Source organism: Kwoniella shivajii, chromosome 7 (genome assembly GCF_035658355.1).
Source record: "Kwoniella shivajii chromosome 7, complete sequence".
Taxonomy (NCBI): Eukaryota; Fungi; Basidiomycota; class Tremellomycetes; order Tremellales; family Cryptococcaceae; genus Kwoniella; species Kwoniella shivajii.
In genome coordinates, this window is record NC_085914.1 from 767,790 (window position 1) to 786,514 (window position 18,725).

The 18,725-nt window shown below is 45.7% G+C and overlaps 5 protein-coding genes across 5 annotated transcripts; all 5 read left to right on the plus strand.

Moving 5' to 3' along the window:
- Positions 1-969: 969 nt before the first annotated feature.
- On the plus strand, positions 970-4,917 carry IL334_005409 (uncharacterized protein; the record flags this gene model as incomplete). The annotated part of the gene is made up of 12 exons (XM_062937122.1): positions 970-1,117; positions 1,183-1,258; positions 1,326-1,417; positions 1,477-1,509; positions 1,571-1,674; positions 1,999-2,259; positions 2,329-2,429; positions 2,505-2,821; positions 2,877-3,943; positions 4,009-4,068; positions 4,114-4,665; positions 4,804-4,917. 12 exons carry the CDS (start codon positions 970-972, stop codon positions 4,915-4,917), a joined length of 2,925 nt encoding a protein of 974 aa, XP_062793173.1.
- An 837-nt stretch (positions 4,918-5,754) lies between these two features.
- Positions 5,755-8,769, plus strand: IL334_005410 (uncharacterized protein; the record flags this gene model as incomplete). The annotated part of the gene is made up of 10 exons (XM_062937123.1): positions 5,755-6,171; positions 6,334-6,417; positions 6,505-7,141; positions 7,224-7,470; positions 7,584-7,674; positions 7,734-7,878; positions 8,004-8,195; positions 8,263-8,400; positions 8,466-8,526; positions 8,586-8,769. 10 exons carry the CDS (start codon positions 5,755-5,757, stop codon positions 8,767-8,769), a joined length of 2,196 nt encoding a protein of 731 aa, XP_062793174.1.
- A 23-nt stretch (positions 8,770-8,792) lies between these two features.
- Positions 8,793-9,321, plus strand: IL334_005411 (uncharacterized protein; the record flags this gene model as incomplete). Its single annotated transcript, XM_062937124.1, has 3 exons — positions 8,793-8,824; positions 8,902-9,231; positions 9,297-9,321. The coding sequence occupies 3 exons, from the start codon at positions 8,793-8,795 to the stop codon at positions 9,319-9,321; spliced, it is 387 nt and encodes a 128-aa protein (XP_062793175.1).
- Positions 9,322-12,054: 2,733 nt separating this feature from the next.
- IL334_005412 (uncharacterized protein) lies at positions 12,055-14,409 on the plus strand (the record flags this gene model as incomplete). The annotated part of the gene is made up of 7 exons (XM_062937125.1): positions 12,055-12,262; positions 12,335-12,395; positions 12,456-12,547; positions 12,745-12,845; positions 12,918-13,181; positions 13,254-13,662; positions 13,727-14,409. 7 exons carry the CDS (start codon positions 12,055-12,057, stop codon positions 14,407-14,409), a joined length of 1,818 nt encoding a protein of 605 aa, XP_062793176.1.
- A 1,241-nt stretch (positions 14,410-15,650) lies between these two features.
- On the plus strand, positions 15,651-17,769 carry IL334_005413 (uncharacterized protein; the record flags this gene model as incomplete). The annotated part of the gene is made up of 4 exons (XM_062937126.1): positions 15,651-15,809; positions 15,868-16,131; positions 16,194-16,259; positions 16,306-17,769. The coding sequence occupies 4 exons, from the start codon at positions 15,651-15,653 to the stop codon at positions 17,767-17,769; spliced, it is 1,953 nt and encodes a 650-aa protein (XP_062793177.1).
- Positions 17,770-18,725: the final 956 nt, after the last annotated feature.

Consider the following 18,725-nt stretch of genomic DNA (forward strand, 5'->3'; position numbering starts at 1 on the left):
TTTCCCCACGGGAGTAACCGGAGCTTGGTCTGACATTGGTTTGGAATAATTACTTGATGAAGTCATAACACATAGCTCATCACATATACACAAATTGTATATGATTCCAACATCTAAATATACATACATTCAATCAATCGATCAAATCAATCTTGGCAGGCAAATTCATTCGTGATTTTTGCTTCTTCATCGATGAAAATATGAATCGTTAGCGAAAAGAATTGACAATTTCAAATTCCGATTTTGATTCCCCTTCTATTTTGATGACTATCGGTGGTTCTCTTGGCGATGCGTTGATAAGGCGAGGTGGTCATTCCTCTTTTCCCTCGATGAGGATAAGCTAATGGAAAACGAACTTCTCACCATTTTTCTCATCGCGTGATGAAGATAATAATGCTCAAGCCAATACCGATGGACGTTTTTAGTGACGCTTACCGCTGCCGCTGTTCTCCTGTGATACAGACTGACAGGCTTATCATCTCGCTACTAAAGAAATTGCCAAACCCAATCGCTTTCGAGATGACACACATGAGAATACAACTACTCAAAGGGATCAGGTGGGGTATTTTGAACGAAGTTTTTGATGGAAAGAATCACGCTATGATATTGGAGCAAAAATGTGTGTTCGTGTTTGTCTCAGGCGAACTCGTTTCTACTCGGTCGAGAGGGTAAAGGTGAAGGACGAGAGAACAATAAACACTTCAGGATGTGGTGTGAGCCGACCAGACTTAATCAAATAAGGGGATCTTTCCATTCGACGCGTGTTTCCAGGTCATCAAAGAAGAACAAAAAGAGAGTAAATAAAACGAACTTTGCGTTGAGAGTATCATATATACTCAGCTCAGTTCGACCTCTAAATTTACTTTCCCCATCAAATTCTTATTTTGATACAATTTTCCTTTCCTCTTCCATACAAAACACCTTGTTCCATATTTCCATATCAATCTTCGTCTGATAAATCATTCCACAATGACTTCAGTCACGCCCTGGATCCGAAAAAATCCTCCAAAAGGCAATGCGTATCCGAACGAAACTATGCGCCGTCAAACATGGTTCCAGAGTCAATTAGCTCGTCCATTCTCGGAGACAGCTCACCCAGGTGGAGATATCGTCGGCGGTAAGTGGTTCTTCATCCTATGTACTGTATTACGCCCACTGACGAGATCTTTCATGATTTTTTAGATATGGAAGGAATAGAGATTGTCCCAGAAGATAAAACAGCAGCTGCAAATCAGCCGACACGTCATTCCACTTCTAGGTGAGATCATTTCTAATCGCTAATAGATATACACATATGTCTGGCTCATATTGACTTTCTCTCTCAGTTTTGCTGGTGTCAAAGGAAATGGAGAGCCCATCATCTATGTACACATAGATCCACCTAGCGGATGGAAGGTCGGCAGTTGGGATCCAACGTGTAAGCCTATCGTTTGTGCTTGGACCATTCGAATGTGATATCGCTGATGGACTCTATAGTCAACGGAATGACTCCACAAGTCTACCATGATGGTAAGTTATCCAACGGATATTTTGATCACCAGTAGGAGCTCTGACTGTGCACTTCGTACAGGCAAATACTCGCGAGCCACTATGGACGAAACGGCCATCTATTTGGATACAGCCCTCTCAATCCAGAGGCGTGGAAGATTATGGGGCGCTGCCGAAGATCTAAAGGTGAGTAAGCGCCTCGATGCTAGATTGGTAATGTTATCCTTCTTGTGTTCTCCCTGTTTGAGCGATGTGTTGCTTTCCTTTACTCTCTGTTGCTTTTTTCTTTGCTTGTTGGATTATCCACTTCCTTCCGCCATCTGCACGTCAGTCTGTCCTACTGCTTTTGATTCCACTTGATTGCAACCTCCGTCAGCTGGACTACTTTCCAAAGTCGAAGTGTCGACTTGTTTATATATTTTTATCATGCCGAATATGACCGTCCCTTGTTGCTGTCTTTTTCTCAAGAATTGTTCATTGCTACGATGCAGACGCTGATGATCTTCTCAGAGATTCCAAATCGTTGGTCCCGCCGCTAGCAAAGTCCAGGACTTGGCGGCATCTGAATATCTCCACAACCTGCTCGGTCTGACACCCGGAAGAGCTTCTCCAGGACTCCAAAACTCCATCAATTACGTCTCTGGTGGAAGGATTCTGATCCAGGAACCGCCAACTGTGCTAGTAAGGTATGGCGGTCGAATATTCCGCGTAACCAGAAAACCGGATGGTAGCTATACAAAAACTCTGTATGGTATCACCGGACACGGTGCCGTGAGTCTATCTTCCTCCAACCGATGACATTATCAGGTGACTAACTGCTTTTGTAACCTCTCTTTACAGATGTCCGATGCTATCGCTACAGCAGCTTTAGGTAAATTGGAGGACCATTTCCGTGCAGATTGTCAATCTGGTGTCTATAAGTGGATTCCATCGGATCCAAAGTGAGTATTTTCATATCACACTCCGAATCATGAGTGTTTAGAGTAGAAGTTGATGATTCGTCATTTCTCTGCTAGCGATCTGTCAGCACAGTGGAACTCCGAAATGGGTACACCAGCTCCAACTCCCGGACGTCGTGGCCAATATGAGCGTCCTGCCGATATCGGATCACCCATGATCCTTGTCGGAAAGACGCTCGCCGAAGCCAATCCTCCGATCCACAAATACTCAGCAGCTATACTGTCTATCACGCCATTCAAACGCGCTGGCCGCAACGATATCATCCGAGACCTTGAGGATGCTGGATATGAAGTAGCTTTCGGAATTCGGAACAGGCTGTATACCATGCTGTATCTGAAAGACGAAAATCTGATAGCCGCAGCCATCGACCATCGTGAGTCCTTTCATTTGTTTATCCATGAGACCAGTCACTAACAGTGCCAACCCAGTGCATCAAGCAGTCCAAAATCCCGACTCATCCGTTGCCACACTCTATACCCATCACCAGAATGTAGCCTTCTTCTCTGGTTCCATTGACAGAGGTCAGATCAACATTCATGGAGATATAACCCGATCTGTTCTGTTCAGGATTCTGTCGGCTAAACACGGAAATCTATTGGAAGGTAAAGCCGATCTCCCTCGCCATTTCAAGCTCCGACTCAAGTCCAAGGTCACCAGACTCAATGCTACTTTCCATCCGCCAAAGCTAGAACCCGTTCCAGACCTCACTAAAATCTCCAATTGGGGTGGTCCGTTCGGCGGCATCACCCTCGATAGCTCCGCCAGTCCACTTAGTCACCTCCGTATAGGTCAACAGCCTATCGGGTTAGCCAAGCTCCAACATAAAGTGGAACAGAGGATTCATTGTCTGAAAGCTCAAGCGGATATTCTTGTGGCCGGAATCAAGCGAAAATCTACCCCAAAGTATACTACAGCTGATGGAGGTAGACCTTGGGTAATTTGGCCGCATTCACCATTAGATACAGGACCTGTTACTGGAATGCCATCATATATGGAAGGTACGACAGAGTTTCAGTGGTTGTCCGAAAAACGCTCAGCATTCCGACAACCTACGGAGAACATGGATAAATCCACAAGTCAATCTGCGATCATATCTGCTCCAATCACCGCTAATCTGAAGACACTGACCGCTGTTCCGGCCATCACCTCCACGATCCTCATTCCACCTGATACTGGCTCAAACGTCACCGGAATTCCATGGGAGTTCATTACCTCTGCGAAAGGTGTTCTGCCCAGAACATATGTTCCACGCGTACAAGATTGGCTCCGTTATGCTCACGATCGGAAGGTCGTACCCGGAACAAGGTCGCATCCGTCTTGGACACCAAAGGATCTGGTTGGGAGTTCCCCAGATATAGATGGATACCGAGTAAGTTGGAGTAATATTAATGGAGGTTACAGCGTTTTCGGAAAAGGCAATACCCGAGGCGGAAGAAAGATGTACTTCAGATTAGAGAACCATCTAATTCTCTTCGCATGCCACAATGACGTTATCGTAAGTGATACATTCCTGTAACGAACTTCTGTGCTGATTTTTGACCTATCCTGTTTCGTACACAGAGATCTTGGCTCATCAATAGATTCCAACAAGCAGTGACAGATCCTGAATGGATCATTTTCGTGAGTAAGCTGATAATCTATCATCGCTGATAGGTAATCGCATAGAGACCAGACATACAGCGTGTGCTGTCGAATCTGCTCACAGTCGATCAGCGAGTCCGATCTGGCTACCGTCCAGTATCAGCTCCAGCTCCAGAATCAGCTCCAGCTCCAGAATCAGCATCAGCTCCAGTATCAGCTCCAGCTCCAGAATCAGCATCAGCTCCAGATTCAGCTCCGGCTGCAGATTCAGCTCCAGATGCATCAGCTCCAGATCCAGCTCCCACTGCAGATCCAGCTCCAGATCCAGCTCCGGCATCAGCTCCGGCATCAGAATCAGCAGCAGATTCAGCTCCAGATTCAGCTCCAGCTCCAGATTCAGCTCCAGCTCCAGAATCAGCAGCAACAGCTCTCCAGGTCGCCTCAGCATCAGGCCCAGCTCAACCTACCTCGTCCGATCGAAAGAATGCAGCTTCGACATCCAACCCTGTTCTGCATCCTCACCAGATACCTCTGCCTGAATCGGAAAACTCCAGCACCATCAGCAGTGGATATGAAGATAGCAACTACTATTCTGAGTATGACTCTGAGTTAGAGCAAATGATAGAAGTGCATCATGTAAGCCCTTGACCTCTTGTGACAAAAATGTAATCTCAAACTGACGTTGTCTTCAAACTCCTTCCTTCCGCTACCAATACTTTTCATTGACTTAATGAAAACTATGAATGATTTAAAAACCTACCGCTACTCACACAGAGAGCTGTAGCTGAGCAGCAAGGTATCATTCAGAGTTATCTGTTCGATAGATACGGTGTAGATCCGGCTATTATCAGAAAATTAAAAGGCAAATCCAAAGCCGACCAAGTCTAAACGGACATAGAGCTGTTTTCGCGGATTCCAAAAAGATTATGGAGTAGACGTTGAATCGATGTGGATCGTATCAGAAATTATTGAAGGTAGAATTGTACAGATCAGAAAAGTAATGGTCGGAGAGTAGAAATGATTGCACACCAGAAATTCATAGGTTCTAGAAGAGGTTTCAGAAAGTCCGTAGCGTGTATATATATAAATGCAAATTTTATGCCATAACATATATGATCTACGGTCATTATTGTGGATTCACAATCGCACAGTGATCTTTTCTAGATACCATTCGCTATATATGGGAATGCATTTTCGATAATGAAAACCTAATAATAACATCGACGACCGATCCAGATAACCACATACCAGATACATCTTAATCGCGGTTGCGAAGGTGCAAAGTCATAGGGTGTTGTTGATCGCGCAATGCTTTAACATTCATGGTACATCATATCTCGTTCTCATGAGTATCGGACAAGATGTGCAAAAAATGAAGACAGTGAACATTGCTCGGAGTTCAGCTTATGTCCGTTTAGGGGGAGATTACATCAACTTGACTCTACCTTCACTTTCTTCCATATTTACCAGAAAGGTATCAACAGCAACTCTTTCGAAAACAATCATTCCATGTTCAGAGCGATCTCCTTAGCAGCAATTCGTTGTCACCAGCAAGCTGACTTATTGTCCACCTTGTCTCACCAGCGGCAGCTCCCCTGATCAGCTCACTATCGTCAGCAGCATATCCAATTACCAGCTGTCCAGATCAGCAATTTACTCTCGTTGGCAATCTACTCTCACTAGCACTCTACCGCCATCCACCATCACCAGCCACCCATCTATATCATGGCTTTACCTTTCCAATTGGACCCCGAAGAGGGGCTTCAAGCCTGGACGATGACAGATCCCTTTTCCACCCGTACCACAGCCCCAGCAAGAAGTCTTGCAGAAATCAGAAAGAACCATTCCGACGCAGATGTGATCCGAAAGAGGTCAGCCTATCGACAGCGAGTGTGCATCTTGTCTGCACAGTTCAGATTGAGGATCTACAAGCAGTTTGTCACGTGCAAAAAAGCTATGGAAGAGAGCACTGGCGAGAAGATAGATGTCAGCACGGTGGAAGGGCTGTCACATATCTGTCAACAACTTCTCTGGGAGATAGTGGAGAGATCTAAGCGGAATAAGAGAGATTCTAATGGTAACATCGTGACCAGATATATGGGTACTCAGACACTGAGCATATACAGATGGGGTATCCAACTCGTGAGTGATCATCACCTTTTCCATGTACCATTCTACGCTTCAACTCCGATATCGTCATTTTCCGGTTATGAAAACGTCTTTCATGCCAACATCTCACCGCATTTTCATCCAACATACCTTGCCGATTCTGACACAGGCTGACTGGTTCTGTTGATACACTAGATCATGGATCGAGAGTGGAAAACATCATCCAGTTCCTCAAGATCTAATCGGGATTTTAATGCTTTCTGGGAAAGGATCCATACTGTGAGTGACTATATACATACAATCTCTTTCAAAACACAGTGGCGTTTCTTATCTGTCAGCTTATTTTGTTTTGTTATCTTGGTTCAGTATGTTGCTGAGCTCGTGGATGAATTTAGCCTCAGCAACGTCCGAAAGCACAAGTTGGCCCTCTACAGTCAAGACGTTGCTGTAATGGTCATGCAAGTCCTGGACAGCCCTGCTGATTCGGACGTCGCGATCCACTTCGCTGTCTATCTTCTGATGATCCTGCACACGGCCGCTAGACCTTCCACACTACTCACCGGCAAAGGCAACAACTTTGCCTATCGGTGGTCTGATCTCACCTTTGTTCCGAGACGAAACTCCAGCAAGGTTGTTCTCGGATTCGATGTTATCATCCGATATCGGAACTTCAAAGGATATGGATTCAACGCATCCGTCGACATCGCTAAAAATCTGACACTGTACATCCGTACCATCCGGTCTTCAGATAACATAGTCTTCGATCTGGGATCCATGCTCATCGCACATGGCTTGCGCCAAGGCGTATTCGGAACAGACACCACCGTCGCCGATCTATTCTGCCTTGACAAAGCCAAATTCCAGGCAGAACCCAAAATTTTGGAACATCCCGTCTTCTACGCTTCCTCCAGCCGTGGCTTTGGTCTGGATAGGACAACACCTTGGAAAGGTGAAGCGGCCGGTATCAAATTCCGAGAAGTAGCTCGTCAGTGCGGATTCTATAGTGAGTATGTCCCATGCCCTTCAGGTAGCTCGGCCTCTGTTTATTGACTTGTTTTTTTTTTCTTTTTTTTTTTCTTTTTTAGAATCGACAGCCACCGAAGACGAGATCATTGGAGCGTCCTCTATCAGAAGAGGTACAGCAACTAGACTTGTCCAAGCATTCGGACTCACGACAGCTCGGCTTATTCTGGCACACAACCCAGGTTCTACTGTGTTAGAGAAAAATTATGATCTATCAATAGAACAAACAGATCTCGTTTCCGGAGTCATGGGGGAGGAGGAGGAGGAGGCTATCAGCGTGAATGTAAGGCCGAAGATGTACGAGATCAGGTGAGTTTATCAACATCACTCAGTCGTTCGCTCGATGTTCAACCCCCATCTGACCTGTTTGCAGAAATCCACAACCCCATGATCCACTTACGCTTGCAGAGGCGACCGCCAAGGTGTCCACGTCTCCGACTTCTCACTCACGGCCTCGGAGTCTTAACAGAATGTGCACTACAAGGCTCTGATTTATGGATGCAACATGATCTGGTAAGTGGACTGTTTCGGTTCTTCATTGCAGAGCAGCTTACGGCGTCGTCGCATGGCAGTATAAACAAATCGCCGGCATTTCCAGCTCTCAGGTCTGGGAAATGCTGACAAAGACTAAAAGAGTTATCAAACAGAGGGTCAGATCCATTCACGGTCTTCAAGGCAGACAAGCCTCGGCGAATGAAGCCGCCCGTCGGGCCTCTCGTAAGTGTCAATGTCTCTCTCGCACCTTTGGCGATCCGCGTCCAGAATATCTCGTTCCCGCAAATCTTTCTCCTATACTCCTCACCATCTATAAAAGCATCAGGCATTGACGATGAGATCCGTAGTAAATGTGGAAGATACGATCCAAAATCCGACAGATTACAACTTGGCACTCAAGTCGCTTTCCGATAAAGCGTTGCAGAGCTTTTGTGCAGATTGTGCGGACGATCTGGTCAACTTGCCACCTTTGAATGATACGGCCGCTGCTGAACCAGAATTTCTCTACGTGGACAGCTCAATATCTAACGGAGACATCAGTGAGTGTCCTAATAAGCGCGACCATCGCCCCTCACCCGATGTAAAGCTGACTCTGGAAATGTTCAGGCGATAATCAAGACCCAGAGACTGCTGAAGGATCCGCTGAGAAAGATGTTGCTGCACCCGCAGCTGGCGCTGGAAACAAACCGGATGGAGAAGACAATGAAGAAGCTGTCCCATCATTGGACAAGGGCATCAGACCAGGTGAGTCGGCTCCTCTATCGGGGGATTGGTACAACCGCTGATGACTGTACGTTGTTTTTTTCAAGTTTTGGAAAGGGTTACTTCTGCCTTTGAAGCGACCAGAGATCTAAAGTTCAAGTGGCTCACGTAAGTATCAAAAGGCAGTTACTGGCTATAGAAAGCTTCGCTGACTGATGTTTTCACAGGTATCTATCGGATCTGAAAGGGACGTCGGAGGAACAGCGTACAACCCAAAGTTGTCGCAGATGCCTTGAAGAGCCGCATACTTCGTACGAACTTCTCCAGATAGAGTACAATCCATCCCAATTGCGGAAACATCTACAGCGGACCCACACGCCATACCATGAGACGTCCACATGGTTACGTTGAAGCTGTCATGACACTGACAACAAATGAATTGCCCATATGGAGGCTGCATTGCTTTGTGAGTAGCTCATCGTCTCCCGTATAGCTCACGCGACACAGAATCCGTCAGAGCGATCGTTGACGGACTCATTACAGGCTGAGCGATGAGAGCAAGCTCAGAAATCATATTACTGGCAGACATGAATATGCTGCAAAATGTGGCATTCCATTAACCATCTTCCGTAATATACTCTATGGAGAGAAGTTCAACCCATCCGCAGAGACCAGACGTCGGGCTGCTCCGGAGATCCGACGGTTCTATCCATGGACATTGCCAGTTATACAAGAACGTCTGGACAGACAGTATTACAGAAAATTCAAATTCAATCTATCCATCAAGTACAAGCTTGTCAGGGACAGAGAGAGGTTGGACTCGATGATAGAAACTGACCATCAGCAATTGAGGAATATCGGAAAGCAACTAGCGTGAGTCTGATTCAACTTCTATATTGTCCAGTTAATGGTACATTCGCGCTCACAATACCCCTCAGCCAAGGTTTGTTCAGCCTGTCCTAGCCATTGCCTACTAGATTCAGCAGCTCAATTTACCAGTTCAGACTTTCGTGTATCAGATTTTAGATTCAGAGTTGTATATCCGCATGTCTTTTGGCAATATGTCATTGCCATTGTTGTCGATTATAAATCAATTCACGCATCATGTCTCATGTGCGTCGTCCCGTGGCATCAAGCTTTTAGAGTTATTGCCAGTCAACAACCGGATCAGCTTATCGGACCCATCATTGAAAAGTCGATTGAAGATTTGACTGATGGATGTCACAGAATTTAATCGATTTCACGAATTTATTTACCTTACATCATATCCTGCACTCGTCAGAGACACGAGATGCATGATATATATAAGGGTCAAACTATACAGAAGACTCCCCATTTCATCGATGTTTGATTAGGGACAGATGAAGGGATAGAAAAACGATGAAAACGATACAGATACAGCACTCTACTTGACATGGAATTGGATGAAGTGGTCTTAGCTAATTCGATCTGATCATCTCCATTCACACTTCCACTGTACAATTCCATCAGCGTTATTGTCCGATTCTGGGTTGTTGCCAGCATGTTGCAGCAGGGACAAACTCGGAGGAAACGCCGTGTTCATCAGCGTGAACGGATCGTGCACCAGGTTCGCTAAACTGATCAGCATTTCAATGTTCGATCAGTTGAACAGATTGATGCTTAATCAGCTGATCAGAGTCTCGAGCGTCAGATCCCAACCTAACGACGCATGCCAGTGTCTCCAGCGGATAACTGTCATGGAAAGTAGAGATTTGTTCAGACCAAGTCACTGATTCGCAGTGGTCAGCCAGACTTGGGTGTTGGAAAGTTGATCGCAAAAGCTGTTTAACAGAATAGAGACCGTGATACTCACATCTCTTCAAAGAGTGTTTCCGCCATCCTTCGTTCTTCGGCGTTTCTGGCATTATCTAGTAGCTGTTCACATTGTAGCACTAACAGAACGACGTCTTTGGCGCCCTTGAGAATTTGGGTGGTAGAATTCCTCAGCATGCCGAGAATGTTCGCTGCATCGATGAGGGAGTCCACTTGTGCTGAAGTGACATATGAAGGGGCATACCAGCTAGATATACCACGAAATTCTCGGACTTTTTCCAGATATATTTTCCGCTGTATTTCTGCTGTATTATTTCCAGTCTGTTCCTGCTGAACGCATTATCAGCTCATGTCATGTCAGCATTCTCTCGTTTATTCTTCTTGTCCTCTTGCTCGATCATGGAAAGGCTTCGAGTACAACTATTTGGGTAAAACTTATCATTCACTCCTTTTCCATTATCACTGCTGTCAGCATCAGTACCATCGTCTTGGCCTTCATCGATAATCGCAGATAAACCTTTTTTTTGAATTCTGAATCAGTCTATTTGAGATATTAGTCAGTCATCTTGCTTAAGCTTTGGACTTAGTGCTCCCTTCAGAAATGACAAAAGTGAAGAAAAAATTACCTTATCCGTCGTACAGTCATTGCCATACTGTACGTATATGACTCGTCAGCGATTGCCAAGTAACGGACGAAGGAGTAGTGATACAAAAGATTAGAGAGCATGTAAAGATGTATGAGCGAGCTCACTGTGGGACTATCTACAACGTATTTTTTGACTCTGTTTCATACGGGTCATTTGGTTGTTTGTTACTGACAAAAATTACTATCACCAGGCATGCGGCCATCCATAAGAATGTCGAATTATGAGTGATATAGAAGAGGAGAAGAAAAAGGCAGTGCTGATAGTGAATGGTCAATCAAAATTGACTACGAGGATATGATATTGTATAGAAAAGCGAAAAGGTAGTTTATGCTTAATTCAAGAAGTTCCTGGGTATTTCCTGGGTATCTGTTGCTGGTCAATGGTAGAGAAGATGGAGGCGGACAATCAGTAGGTTGAGCGACGAGTTTCCCGGATCAAACGACGAATTTTAACGAATATGTCAGATCCACACATTTTCCTGGATCGAACATCATGTATGCTATCTGACATGCCGAATTGATGACGTTCCAGGTTCCGCACTCCGTAACTCAATCCCAAACGATATGGAAGCAGAGTTTGATCCTGTGATGCCATACAACGTTATATGATTAGTGTTAGCATCTACCCGGAAATAGGGTACTCTGAAAGAATACAAGTGGATGGGTCCAGCGAGACTATGGCGAAAGAACGAGAAGCAAAGAGAGTGACACGAACGAATAATTGAGGCATCCATACCTGTAAAATTGATGAACCACAACTCATGGGTGCAACGGTCATCATTAATGCTAGAAGAAAATAAATATATCCTTGAGCTGTGCTATTGAAAAGTTCTCCGTGCATCATGATCGGATCAGGCGTTCGCCTCAACACGATGACTGGATATCAAATGATAGTCAACTTGATACATTCAGCAGTAAAGGCTTTCTCCCTCGTATGAATCTCCACTTTTCAATATCCGATGGTACTCGAAACATCCGCTCCAAAAACACGCACTCACACACGTCTAGACTTCGTGATTTCGCAATGATCGATACACTGATTTACGAAACTATCGATCTAGACTCTGTTGACAAAGCAAACGAAAAGTCGTGTTTCCAATGAGGTGAAAGCGAATCATGTCGTGTCTTTGAATAACTTGGGACCGTCGAGCAATGTCGCTGCTATGTCTGTACGTATCATCTATTATTTAACGATGTTATACGTTTCTCATCATCAAATTCATCATATCGTGCCCTTTTGCAAGTACCCTGCTAAAATGTCCTCAATTCAAGGTGGTCATGTCCAGCAAAATAACACAACTCCTTTACCGCCATCTGATCATCCACGTGAATCTGTGCAGCCTTGTCAATGTCTGCATACCAAAGGTCAAGCCAAGGAATCCAACCCATTGGTTGAGACCGCTTGGCGTCGACTTGAAATGGCTGACCATCTAAACTACGATCCATTGAAGGTCATCAGCTTTGGTGCGTTCGATCTCTTCCTCGATTGACCCTCGTATCGTCTCGGCTAACTCTTTCTTTCTCGTCTCTAATTAGATGCCGAGTTTCACTTAGAAGTGTCTCCTCAAGGCGGTCCAGCTATGAGTCGTGTTTCAGAGTGAGCTTCGCATCGCAACGTGCTTGTTCCAACAGAGCTAACTTACTACTTCTCATTCAGGTTTACTCTTGCGAACGGATATGGCCAAATTGTCGCTCAGTACTTCGTGCTGCCGGCAAATGGTTGGCGTTATATGCGGAAACAGGTATCCAGTAAGCTGATTATCCATTTTCTCGGATGTCATACACACTTGCACGTTCAATCTACCAATTGTGACCTCTATCGTTCTTATTCCCTCGCTGATGGTAACTCACCAGTACCCTCCAACTCTCGCAAGATGTTCTTCCGGAACGGTGCGTGTCACTTGCAATTGAAGATGCTCTTATCAACTGATATTCTCGTCGCACAGTAACGGTCGAGATCATTAGCTTTGAAACGGCGCAGCAAATTATTTCTATGGTCCTGGAAAAATGTTCGTATCTGATTTTATGGGGAACAGCGGATCTTCTAGTGAGTTTTGTTAAAAATACTGCCTTTTCAATGAAAATCAGTTGCTGATAACTGAAATGCTCTTGTTTCAAGGGACTTGATCTGGCAAACTTACTGGATACCTATCGATCTAAAATAATCGATCTTCCAGAAGAACCACACTTCCGAGCTACGTTACATCTACCTGTCATAGGACCAGCGCCGAGTCTAGCCAAATCCATGTTGTACATATACGGTGCTCTCATCCAAGAGCCCGAAATCGTCCGATGTCGAACCGTCGATGGAGTTTTTAAGCGGTATCATCTAGTCGATGGATCCATGGTAGATGATGATATTCCACTTCGAGGCCATTCTTCGGTAAGTGAATGAAGGAGTCGGGTTTGACAAATAACATCGTCCAATGCTGATTGCCGTTGTCAATGATCCCAGGCGTCGGACTGCCTGGGGCAGATGGCCCTTGCTATCCCAGTGCTCTCTGATATCATCAATAGCCGCACGTCCACAGGACTCTCGCCTTTGCTATCAGCTTCTACCTCTAGCTCTCAGCCATTAGACCATGATATTATTGACGCTGAATCCATCTATTTTGATGCTCTCGAGCAGACTCATCAATGCGCGTATCCGCCAGCCAAAAAATACCCGCAAATCGCCATGCCAGATTGTCGGCGACAAAACATTGCTATTGTCGGTGGGATCAGATGGGAAGACATCAGCGCTCTTGTGGATCAGATACATCTTCTGATACCTGAAGCTCGTCCAAATCAGGTGATCCATAGTCGACTTATGGCAAGAATCTACTTTGAAGGAGACCGTATGCTAGATCTTGTGGCAGAATCACGTGAGTAGCCGGTATTATCCCATATCATTTTGTGGTCAAAGACGCACTGAACAGCCATCAATAGTTACCTTGGAGCTCAGTAACTTGGACTCTGACTTGTGCCGATTAATCGACCGTGGGGCCGCCTTATTCCTTTCCAATGGGTATCTACCGAACCCTGCGGAACTCCATCTTTTCGTTGAAGCTTGCCGACAACGAGGTGATGTGCTGAAACAACAATACATGTCCAAGAACACACCTCTACTCCGTATTGGTATGGCTCTTGGTTTCCGACAACGACGTCCGCCAATCCGTCCCCTCCACTCACGCTCTCCTCGCCAAGACCTCCACTATCTTGCTTTGCAAGAGCAAGACTGGAATACCCCTTGGAGCAGCAGAGACACAGTCTCACTGGATCATATCCAGGTATCAATCCAAAGGCTAGTGAAACAAAGCCGATCTATGGCTACTGGTCCACGGATCTGGTTGAGTAGACTCCGAGCGTGGAATCCTTTGGGTGAATCTGATAAATCCGCTTTGAATGACGCTCGAGACGGAGATTCGGCGTGGGTATGGTACGGCAAATGCCGGCAAGATTGGATTGATGCTCCCGGAGTACAGGTAAAAAAGGGCCAATTGATATGCGCCCAGCCCAGAGCCAAAGACGTAGCCAAATTACTAGCATCCGTCATTAACACCGACGTAGATGGAGATGAGATGGAAGGCGCGAGCGTGCAGCAAAGTTTGTACTTTCTATGCATATCATAGAGATCCACCTTGTCCTGAATGCTCTGCATCACATCTCACAATCGGAGGGTATGAAATTTTCGCCAACAGGTTTGAATTATTCGGTGGTAGTGGCCACACAATTCGCGTCACAACTATACGAGTAAGCATGTTTATTGTTCCCCTTTTCTTCATTTTCATATCTCGTGGAAAGCTTGTCTGCTGTTAGCACACATCAACGGGAACGACTTAACTTATGTCTCCTGCCAAGACCCGTTGTTGTCCGCGATGAATCTGGTTAGCGTTCATTCGAACCTCGCTTGTCTTCTAGTTATTCCGGGTAACACTAACAGGCTCAGCGTGTGCAATAGTAGGTAGAATTCACAAGGCGGATGACACTAGCTAATGCCGCTGTTGTAATTCATTTATGGGGCAGAAATAATGGACGGGCGAGAGCTTTGTGACAGAGTGAATACTGTAGATCCATCTGAAGGAGTATTGTATGAAAAGCTGGCAGACAACTTCTATGGAGCTCTGATATTGATGAAAGATGGGGTTGGAGAAGCTGTGGAAGATAGTGATGGAGCGGAAGCTTAATCATACACGTTGGCTCCTTTGGGATCTCTTCATCCCTCTCCGACCGGTGACATGGTTGATTTAGACAAGTAGCGATTTAGACAAGTAGCATGAGGCAGAGATAACAGCAGAGTGATTATTGTATATCGTTTTCAGACCATAGAATTATCCAAGAACCGGGAATCACTTACCTCTAACAATCGCAAGGTCTGCGCAGGCGAAATAGATCTTCAACAAGCTTGTTTTAAGCTCGAAAAGGGATATGAACGCCTGTTGGCACAAGTGCATTTCAAGTTTAAAGCGGCACAAGATCTAGATAAAGCAGCTAGGGGCAGTCGCAAGACGATGCGTTATCCCTTTGGCGATTTATATGACCTTGTTTACCAGGAAGAACCCGCCCAGGGATTAGCAGAGAGGACGAACAAAGAACAGGATGCTGACAGGAAGGGGAAGGCGGTAGTAGGCAGGTAGGACGATCTACTTTGCAGGGACCGTCAGCAGCAGGCCCCTGTACATGTGTACCAAGTCTCCAGTTTCTACTATGCATGCATGCTATTACGATGCCGCGTACCCGAATGCCACGTGTAAAGGAGTACCGATAGGCCACAATATTTCAGCGTCAAGTCGCGTTCATAACCATTCAGTTGCCTCATTCTTACTTCATCATTGACCTCGTCAGATATCCACAGTACTGCATTGCGGCTCTCATGTCCACATCATCTCCATCCTCATCTGGCAAAAAACGTTCTGCTCCCTCTGATGCGTCAGCAGAGATCACTATAGCCGATCAAAGCATTTCTGATTCTCGTCCTCCGCCAAAAAAAAGACCTCCAAGAAGGGTTAAAAATCCGGTACTCAGCTCGACAGTAAGTACACAATTGTTGCGAAACAGCGGAGTAACTCTGATATTCTGTGGCTTGACAGACATCTGGAATCGGGGCGTCAGGTGCCGCGACTAACCAGATGGATGTTAATTCTGGGACCATCAATTCTGGAGAAAATAGCTCTATTCAAGTTGGGCTAGATCTCCAATCAAATGATGAAGACGGAATGAGCAACACAGATGGAGTGAATGCAACAGAACTTACCAATGAGTTAGATGTCACTAACCAGATGGAATTCGCCGAAGAGATGGATCCGCCAGATGAGATAGAAGTATCCATTGATGACGGTGGACCGGAGTCAACAGTGAGTCACGATCGTACTATTCTGGACGATGACCTCTATGTGTCTGATGCACGCTGTTCTAGTCTGTGCCGTCGCCAGCATCTGCAACACAAGGAAAGAAGCGGACCTATCAATCGTCCGCTTCAAAGGTGAGCTCTACTGATTCATACACTAATCGCTGACTAGTTCAAATAGAAAGCTGCCGCTAAAAAAAAGGCTGCTCAAGATTTGGCGGACGAAGACACCGGATTGGACGAGGGCGAGGCCACTGCCAAAGGGGTTCCCCTGCCGACCTCTGGTAACGCTATTGGAGTGCCCAGCGGTCAACAGCTCACCCCAGCATTCTATGTACTAGAGCTGCAACTTCAATCTCTGCAGGAGACAATGCAGCAGTCTGTTCGACTCCAACAAGAGGCTAATCTCTGGCGCATGGCTAGGGATACTTCCAAACCGTTTCCGGATATGCCGATCACAACGGCTGATCTTTCTGCCTGTCCGGGACCAGCAACAGCAAAATTGGCAAAATTGGATTTAGCTGCTTTGGCCTTGAGGCGGGGCGGCGAAAAGCCAATTCATCAGAAATCCGCTCCCACTTCGAAAGCCGCTGCCAAAGCTCCGCCTTTATTACCTCGCAATCCCAGAACCAGGACCAGAGAATCTTCTTCAGCAGCACCATCCGCCAGCATGCCTCCTCCCGCTACCACTTCCGCCAATCCTAGATCCCAAATTCCAATCGACTCAGCGCCGAATTTCTCTGCATCCAACCGGCTCGCCTCAAGATCGGATCGCCAAACTTCCATTTCCTCCAATGCATCTGATCTATCTGACGAGGGTGATGGAATGCCGTTTTCTGGCTATAGTAGAGGTGCAAGCAGACCAAGATCCATTTCGTCTTCAACGGGCTATACACCTTCCACATCCTCTCCACTCAAACAGACCTCAGAACTTCCACTCTCAAGCAGACCATTGAATGTTGGATTCAAAACAGCATTGCAAACTGCCGCGAGATCCTCTAACATTCCGACGTTGCCACTGCCTTCTCCAACTTCCGCTGTGACAGATATGGAATCTGACAAAGGAACGGATCTTGTCACTCAGACGGCAGACCAACTCGGCTTTTCGGTTACACCTGGAGGTCAGGTCGGATCATACGGTTTCCAACCTTCTCTCCCCGCTGGCTTTCTTCAGACGACTGGAGCTCAGTTCACTCCGTCAGGTCATCCATCAGGTCAGAACTTGCCTTTTTTTCCGAATCCGCAACACCATCAAGCTGGTCAGCCAACTCCCTTCGGCTTGCCTCCATTTCAAGGTAATCCTTCTTACCCATACGGCATGCAACAGTATCCATATCAACAACAAATGTTCCATCAATACCCACAGCAGCAGCAACAGCAACAGCAACAGCAACAGCAACAACAACAGCAACCTGGTATATTGAGCGGCGACACAGCATCTTTGGGGTTCGGCATCCCACTCCAGCAACAGCAATACCCACAGCAGAATTTTCAGCAAATGCCATTCCAACAACAACAGCATTACCAACAGCCAGTTTTCCAGCAACGACAGCCTTTCCAACAACAGGTTGTCCATCAACAACAGCAGGAGGAACAGCAGGAGGAAGAGCCGCAATCCGAAGCTCCGATAGAGGCAATAGAATGAGTGGAATTGTTAACTATAGCCAAAGTAATTGCAATAAAGCTTCCAACTCGCTGTCCAAAACCTACCAATCTGACTTCCATGACCCGCCAGTCTCTGTTAAATAGCGTTTCCATATCTATTGATGATTCAGCCATTGGTGTGCAGCATCTCTAATAATCTTAGTTCGTTTCCGCCATAATGCTTTTCCACCGACAATCTCTGTTCGATTATAGCACTATAGAGTGTCAGTCGGATCAGTTTCTATATTGTCTCTGTTCCATATCCCTCCACTCTGTATATCCGCATTGATCGTCTGACCTCATCGTCGCCACAAACTGGCGTATTTGTATATATACATATATTCATTGACGTGTTGTACATACGAAAAGTTGTATATACGAAGACCATCCATGCATTGTGCACACTGAGCCTACCAAAGGTGTAAGAATAGCCAGGGCGGACATTTTCAGAGCATTCGTGTAGCAGCAGACAATTCACTTTCGATTACACTTTTATTGACCAATTGATAAAATGCGAACTTGGTCATTCGCTACCATAAAAATGAACCGTTATATGCTCTTTTCGTGGTCATCGACACTGTAGAAGGAGATGACATACCTCAATGGTGAGCCTGAAATCATCACTCGGAAGCAATTTTGAGGTGAGTATCATCCATTCGTCCTTCTATACCTTTACGTAAGCAAAATTGTCCTCAAACCGTGAATTCGATAAAATGTCTGGCGAGAAAAGAAAGAGAAGAAATCACAATCATCAGCAGACTAAGTATTGAGATCCGGACTGATACGAGTAAGGAAGAATGAATTTAGCAACAAGATTCAACTTGGATAAGTAATAAAAACATATTAGAAAGAGCGACTAACTCGTGATTGATTCCAAGAAATTCGTGTTTTGCAACATCAAATTCAATTCACCTTCACCTTCAGCCTCTCACTCCCTCGACATTCTCGTTATCGGCG